The sequence below is a fragment of the Equus quagga genome, chromosome 20 (assembly GCF_021613505.1).
Source record: "Equus quagga isolate Etosha38 chromosome 20, UCLA_HA_Equagga_1.0, whole genome shotgun sequence".
In the NCBI taxonomy this organism is placed as follows: Eukaryota; Metazoa; Chordata; class Mammalia; order Perissodactyla; family Equidae; genus Equus; species Equus quagga.
The window spans coordinates 44,622,224-44,629,640 of record NC_060286.1 but is presented as its reverse complement, the minus strand read 5'-3'; the positions used below and the strand labels follow the sequence as shown (position 1 = coordinate 44,629,640).

At 61.5% G+C, this 7,417-nt stretch overlaps 1 protein-coding gene across 1 annotated transcript; it reads right to left on the bottom strand.

The window, feature by feature from the left end:
• Positions 1–685: 685 nt before the first annotated feature.
• Positions 686–5,947, bottom strand: SIVA1 (SIVA1 apoptosis inducing factor). The gene is made up of 4 exons (XM_046646978.1): positions 5,768–5,947; positions 3,559–3,753; positions 2,618–2,774; positions 686–881 (listed from the first exon to the last, which is right to left on the bottom strand). The coding sequence occupies exons 1-4, from the start codon at positions 5,883–5,885 to the stop codon at positions 824–826; spliced, it is 528 nt and encodes a 175-aa protein (XP_046502934.1). The 5' UTR covers positions 5,886–5,947; the 3' UTR covers positions 686–823.
• Positions 5,948–7,417: the final 1,470 nt, after the last annotated feature.

The following is a 7,417-nucleotide window of genomic DNA, read 5'->3' as shown; positions in this document are numbered from 1 at the left end:
TTCAACCCATCACCTGGCTGCCTCTCAGAATCAGCATCTACCCTCTGACTCGTCCCTGGGGGGCACAGGGCCCACAGCGCTGAGGTGACCCTGCAGGGGACCCTTGTGTGTGGGAACCAGAACCCAAGTGTCAGCCAAGGAGGACTTGCAGCCTGCTTGTCCAAGATTCTGTCTGTGCCTCCTCCTCATCCTCCTGGCCACCCCACCACCTCTCTCAACTCCTCTCCCTTCAGGCCTCACAAACTGCACTGTCCCAAAACGAGCGAGGACATGACCCCCATGGGCAATGCTCCTGGAGGACAGGGACTGTCAGGTCACCCAGGTCCCCCTTCACACATACATCCAGAAAAGCGAGCGGACACCCACATGGGGGTGTTACAGTGGCACCTTGGGGACATCAGCCCTTTTCCCGAGGTGTGCTGGCACAATGGTTCTGCACTGTGGGCTCAGAGGACCTGGCTTCACATCCGTCCTACCATCACTGGCTGGTCACGGTAAGCAGCCCACCTGGCTGCAGCTTTCCCGTCTGTGAGATGGGGTGATGGGCATGAACCTCACATGGAGCTTGGTGGGCACTAACTGAGCCGCCACGTGTGAGAGCCGGCACAGAGGCCCGCACACCACCGCACCCGGCGGTCACACGCTCCAGGAGGCGACACCCTTGGACCTGTTACCAAGCGAGTCCTCTTGTCCAAATATAAAGGGTTTATTCACTTCTGTCCTCAGGAGTACAAAATATAAAACGAAAGGCCGCTCCCCGGCTTCTCCACGTTGACACAGGCGCAGCCGTCCAGGCGGGGCTGCCATTCACGCACGCGCAGGCTCAGGCTTCGAACATGGCACAGCTGGCACACAGCACCTTCTCGTGAACGTCACCACAGCTGCGAAATCACAGGGACGACAGAGAAGAGCTGCTGTTAGGCTGAGGAGTGTGCCCCCAATGTCTATGCTGAGGTGCTACCCCGACGTAAGGACCTCATGTGGCAGCAGGGCCACTGGCTACACGTCTAACGAGTCAGGACAAGGTCACACTGTAGCAGGGTGGGCCCTGACCCCACAGGGCCAGGTCCTCAGAAGAAGAAGGCCACAGGAGGAGGAAAAGCCACAGAGTAAAGGTGGTGAGGCCACGGGAGAAGCCCACAGGAGGTCGCCTCATGGCAAAGAGGAGCCAGCCCCAAGACGCCGCGGTCTGGGAGCTGAGAACTGTCTATGGCTGAAGCCGCCAAGCGGTGGGTGTGTCAGAGCAGCCTGGGCTGACAGCGACAGCTGAAGAGCTCGTCTGGGGCCCAACCCAGGTTTTAAATCAGACGGAAGCCACTAGAACCCTCCCAGGTGTCCAGTTAGGATTTACTGGATCACGATGGTTCCAGTGGAAGCATGTCACATAGATAAGGACGAGGAAATTCAACAAGTCACAGGGAAACCTGTCAGAGATCCTGAAAGGACCGGAAACTGGTGATGCTACAGGAGACATGAGGCGGGATGTTCCGTCTGAGCTGCGTCCGCAGGGGGTTGCAGCTGTGGCACCTGCCTGCAGGCCCCGTGACAAGTCCAGCTCTGGACCGCGGCTCAGCACACAGCCCCGAGTGCACCAGGAGAGGGCAGGAGGCCTGTGACCACTACAGTGGAGTAGGCCGTGGGTTTGCAAAACGGGCGGAGAGCCCCGGGCCCTGGGTGCAGCCACATCAGTGTGAATTCTGTGGGTAGCTGGGGAGAAGGAAGCAAGCAGCAGAGGTAGGAGGAAACCGTGTGGAAAGTCCTGTGAAGACCTGTGTGGGGCAGGAGGAAGGTTCCAAGCTTCCAGCGTGGGGCCAGCGGGAGGAGGGTGCCACCTCTCACCCCCTCCCTCCCGCCCCCACGCAAGAAGGCCGTGGGCACTGGGAAGCCCCTGCCCTATTCAGCTCACACAGAAACAGGAAGAGAAGGATGAAGCTGGTGAAGACGAAAGAAGAATTCCACATTCATAACTTGCCAACACATGAGCCCCGAGCTGGGTGGCGCGAGACTTCCCCAGGCCCGTGTCCCCCTGCCAGGCCCTGCCGCCACCCACCTAACGGGCCTTCTCAACTTCCTGTGCTCGGTTTGAAAGACCGCTGGGACTCAGGTAGTTTGGGGTCTACGGAACCAGCTCCGAGTCTGTCTGGGGCACTCGCCTTTCTTACAGGGCACTGCCTGTCCCACCTGTCAGCCAAGACTGGCCACTGGCTGCAGCCGCTGCCCGACACCTCACGAGTAGGGACGGGACCCAGGCACACACTCACAGGACAGGCTGACAAACACTGGCTTTCCTGCTCTAGACAGCCCGTACCCTGCCAGACTCCCAGAGATGGGGTGCGGCTGCCACGGGCACCAATGGAGGAAACCCACGGGAGACGGTCCTAATGTGAGGGCCTAAAGGACCATACCACGAATGGCTTAAGATAGAAGACCACAATCCGGCACAGAGCTGGCAACCTGCGAGATCCAGATCTCCTTTATAAAGGATGACAGACTTCAAAAGAGCTTCAAGTCGGGTGAGGCATTCACCACCATCACCACGCCCCATAGGCCATGCCAGAATGGGCCCACTCTCCCAACTGCCTGGCCCCCAACCCAGCCCCAGCAGCCCAGGACTTACTCCACGAGGGCACACACGGCGCAGACCACGGCCCCACAGCCGCCGCAACTGCGCACGCACAGCCTGCAGAGGGCACGCTCACACTGGCCACATGCCGCCTTCCCGTCCACGGCTCGCACGCACGAGGAGCAGGCTCCGGATGCTGCCCCAGACGGGTCTGTCAGGAAGAAACGCCACCTGTCAGGCCCGGAAGGGGACTCGAAATGCTGGGTGCTGCAGGACCACCGCCTCCCTGACCTGAGGACAGAGGGCTGACCCACCTCCCCCATCTGATGGACCACCAGGTCCTCAGAACAGCCTGTGAGCAAGGACAGCAAACAGGCCTGAGTCGGGAGAGGTCCCAGGTGCCACGGAGTACATGACCAGGGCTTCTGTGACTCACTCCAGTGGAGCGCTCCATCACTGCTACCTACACCTCCCGCCACCGAGCTGTCGGACTGGAAGGATCAGCTCGGCCCCCGACGGCTTGCACCAGAGCCCTCATGGCCTTCCCCTGTGTGTCTAGCATCTGTGTCTCAAACTGTGGCCCCTGCATCACCAGTTAACGAGGTTCCTGGGCCCTGCCCAGACCAGGGGGCTGGCCCGGGGACTGTGGTTTTTAACCAGCAACAGAGCTGACTACACTGCATAGGGACCTAATCGGGTTGATCCCACCTGGACGGGACTCTGGGGGGGAGCTGCAGGTGGTGAGCAGGCGGGAGCCCCAGGTGGGTTTGTTTTCCTTTTCTGACCCAACAGATAGAAGCTGTTTCACAACTCCCAGACTTGGATGGTGGTAGGGGCAGAGCCTCCCACTGTCAGGAGCCTTCTGGTGTTGGCCTGGCTCCCGCTTGCCAGGGGAGGAAAAGCCCCTGGGCAGACAGTGTCACAGATGGAGGGAACCGTACTTGCTGCCACATCCTGGGCACACAGCTCCAAGGTCTGCTGCGGACCTCACTCACCGGCTTCGGCGGCCTGGGCCCGGCTCCTGGTCAGCCGGCCATCCGGGCCGATTAGCATCTGTCCACGTGCTGCCCGAGAGGCCTCCGTGGGGCTGGGCTTTGGGGACTCCGGCAGGTCAACGATAGCGCAGTCTTCCTCCCACGCGTGGTCCATGTAGGCCTGGGCCCCTCGAAAAAGGAGTTGCTTGGTCTTCTCTGGGGAAGACAAATCATTCCTCCCGTTTACACTTTTGCCGAGTGGAAGCCCTCGCGCAGCCAGCTCATCCTGCAAGCCGGGCATGGTGAGGCCTCTTTTGTGCTCTGTGATTCCGTCACCCCGGCCTAGGCTGCTCCTTGGCCAGCTGAATCCCACTCTGCCCTCCCACCTTTCCTTACCGGAGCTCAGCTGCCACCTCCTGCAGGAAGCTCCTGGACCCTGCAGCCCCACCTGGGCTCCCTCTCCTGTCACTCTGCTCCTTTTCCACACGGCTCTGTGGACGAGTGGCCTCACCTCACTGTTGTTCCTCTCCTCCCCAGCACCCGGCAAGCTGGCACTACTTCACAGCCGGAGGCAGCTCAGAGCTGGGTCTGTGACTCCAGGCCATGTGCACCCCCTTCCTCTCCTGCAGAGCTACTGGCAAAAGACAAGGCAGCACCCAGCTCCTGATAAAGGTATCCCAGAACTTTCCAGACCTCTGTGGGCCTTGGACACCCCCAACCCCTGGAGCTGAAGTGGCTGCTCAGCATCCGGAGCGGTGGCTTTCCACCGGACTACATGTCAGTCATGCAGGGGCTTTCACAAGATCCAAAGCCGGGTGCCAGCCCCAGAAATGCTTTGTTCGTGGTTTTCTGCCTTGTCCCAACAGAGCCCGGGTGCACATCTTAGAAGCTGCTGGCTCTACATGATAGTTATCAGGTAACTCAAACCGAGTGGCTGACGACAGCCCTGCCACACCCAGCTCCTTCCGCCCCCCCCCCCCCATTATAATGGAATGGGAATGGGGGGGGCGTCACGTGGTGAGGCTAATGCTTGTCTTTAAGGGCCTGTGGTCCATTCAAAGTAAAGAGGTCAGGGTTAGGGCTTGGAGTGACAACCCTCTGCAAACACCCCAGGATGGTGTGGTTAACGGAGAGGGTGAAAAGCTAGACTGACTGAGACCCCGCTTGTTTGTAACTCTTCTTTCTGCCTGCTCCGTGTTTACACGCTTTGCACATCCTGACAGGGCACACACTTGCAGTCAGGCCACAGTCCCCACGGCTCCACTCTTTTTTATCTGATGGGGGGAGCAGCAGGAGAAAGAGAACCGGGGCCTCCAGAGGCTGGGTTCTTCCCCACATGCCTAAAGCACAGCAGCCCCACTCGATTACAAACACCCAGGTCCTTTTCTAAGTGCTCTGTGGGTACGAAACTAATGCCCCCAACCACTAGGTAAGTAAACTCCCCTTTGTACCTGCCCCAGGGTATTAATCACCCCCAAATGATCATCAATAATATCAACGCCCCTAAAAATATGCATGAGAAAGCCCAATGAGAAGGCCTCCGATAGCTCAGTGCCCTCACATCTCACCTTGAACTGGACGTTGCAGCCACACTGAGTCCTGCCGCACTCTCCCGCTTCCCGGCCTTTGCATACTCCCTTCCCTCTGCTTGGAATTCCCTTTCTCTCCCTCTCTGCCTAACTCCTACTCACTGCAGGATTCGGCTAGTCTCTGTTCCTCCATGACACCTCTGACAGCCCTCCAGGGGGTTGTGCCCTGATGGCCACCGAAACTTCCTTCTCCTGCTGATCCCCCACTGGACCGGGGAGCTCCCGCCAGGCAGGGTGTACGCGCGGCCACAGTGCCTGGCAGGGAGGGCGCGCTCCACAAACACTTCTGAGGTTGGAACCGGTACTTCTGCCGGCTTACTCCATCCAGGACATCCCGCCCCACGACCTCTCGCTGGGCCTGAGGGACCCTAGTGCCGATGAGACCAGGGCTAGACCAGGTCGAGCATCTCCCGCGGGACAGAGCCCTGAGGCAGCACGTTTAAGGGGCCAGGGGAGCCAGGAGCAGGAGCACTTCCTGTGGCCAGAACGGGTGGATGCGGACGCATTCACGCCCCACTCACTGCTCCCAAGTCCCGGCCGGACGGCCGGCCCCGAGGCCTCCCGGCTCCCGGGGGCGCGGCCTGCAGAGACCGCCCGCCCAGGCCCCGCGCCGCGGCGAGTACGCCCAACGCCGCACTCACCGAAGATCTCCCGCGAATAGCGCTCGGCGCACACGCCGCGGCTCAGCTCCCTCTGGCCCACGCGGACTTTGAGCTGCAGCGGGGCCGCGTCCGCGAAGGGGCAGCCCCGCTTGGGCATGGCCGCGGGGCCGGAGGGGCGCAGCTCGGCGGCCGCGCCTCGCCGCCACTGGTGACGCCACAGCCGCGCGCCAACCCCCGCGGGGGGTCGGGGGCGGGCTCGTGCGCGGCGCGCGGCGGGATAGGCCGGGAGCAAGGGAGGGGGCGGGTCTTGAGGCCGGCGTGGCGCAGGATAGGCCGGGGGCGAGAGCGGGGGCGGGGCTCGTGCGCCGGGGGCGGGACTCGGCGGCGCGGGAAAGGCCGGGGGCGAGGTCGAGGGCCGGAGGCGGCGCGTCGGGGGCGGGGCGAGTGGGAGGACGGTACTCGCGGGCGGCGCGGGATAGGTCGACGGTGAGGGAAAGGGCGGGGCTTGTGCACTGGGGGGCGGGACTCGGAGGCGCGGGAAAGGCCGCGGGCGGGGGCGGGATTCGCGCGTGGCGCGGTGCGAGATTGGCCAGAGGCGAAGACGGGGGCGGAGCTCGGCGGGGAGGGAAAGGCCGAGGGCGACGTCGATTAGGAAGTCGGCGCGGCGGCGCGGGGGAACGCGGGGTGTCTCCCCTGGTTTTTTCGGTCCCTAAACAAGTATAGAAACTGGTTATATCTCCTCGTTTAAGTCACCAAAGTTCGAGGATGATTCACTTTTTCCTAACTTTTAATTGGGAGGGATTCCCAGCCCTCCCGGAAGTGGAGGGTGACGTATGAGCGCTGCCTCGGTGGCCCGGAAGTGCTCTTTACAGCCGGTTCCTGCGGTCCAGCCGCCGTCCCGCGTCCCACCCCGGGCTCCCGCCGACCAGGCGGACGCGGCCCCAGCCCGCCGCTGCCGTTCAGCCTGCTCCTCTGTCCCCTGCGCTTCCCGAGACGAAGGCTGGATGCCTCGTTCTTACACACCACGTCACACGTGACGTCCACGTCACGACACCGCGTCGCACACGGAGTCCACGTCACACATGACGCCTCGTCCCGGCCGGGGACGTGCTCGGTGGCCCCGCGCGCGGGCAGGGCCGCCCTTTGCCCCGCGCGCCCCGCCCTCCTCCCGGGGGCCAGGCCGCCAGGGGCTCCGCAGGGTCTCGTTGCCGCGTCGCCCGCAAGATCGTGCTTGTTCTGTTCTAGGCGAACTGTAACGGAGCAAATAGGGGCTGGTTGTGCTCGCTGCAATCAGGTGCCAATCAATTGCAAACAAGCCAGTGGTTCAGAAAGGAAAGTTTATAGGATTAGCTAGCATAATCGCAAGATGCTGGACTAGTGTCCTAAACAACCATCTTAAAAGCGTACAGCATCTTGAGGCGGTTACACAGGGGAGAGGGGCGGGGAAGGAGGGGTTTAGGGATCTCTTCCTTCTGTCATTCGTGACGGGTACCAACGCAGAATTTTATTTCTGGAGGGCGTCACGTTCCTGGGGAACTCAGGGGACAAAGTTGTCGTCTTATCACAGCTGGGAGATATAGGTAAGCAAGAGTCGTAGAACTAGAGATCACGTATTTTGTAAAAGTGAGAGGTGCTTGATCATCTAGGCTCCGCGCAGGCTAGAATGTATCCACAGAGACAAGTGAGTCA

What these genes read in the sequence shown, in the direction of transcription:
- SIVA1 (XM_046646978.1), bottom strand. Translation starts at nt 5,885, where the DNA reads ATGCCCAAGCGGGGCTGCCCCTTCGCGGACGCGGCCCCGCTGCAGCTC. An exon ending in GGCCCAGGCCGCCGAAGCCG is followed by an intron (nt 2,775 to 3,558) that starts GTGAGTGAGGTC and finishes TCTTCCTGACAG; the next exon opens with ACCCGTCTGGGGCAGCATCC. An exon ending in GCCGTGTGTGCCCTCGTGGA is followed by an intron (nt 882 to 2,617) that starts GTAAGTCCTGGG and finishes GTGATTTCGCAG; the next exon opens with CTGTGGTGACGTTCACGAGA.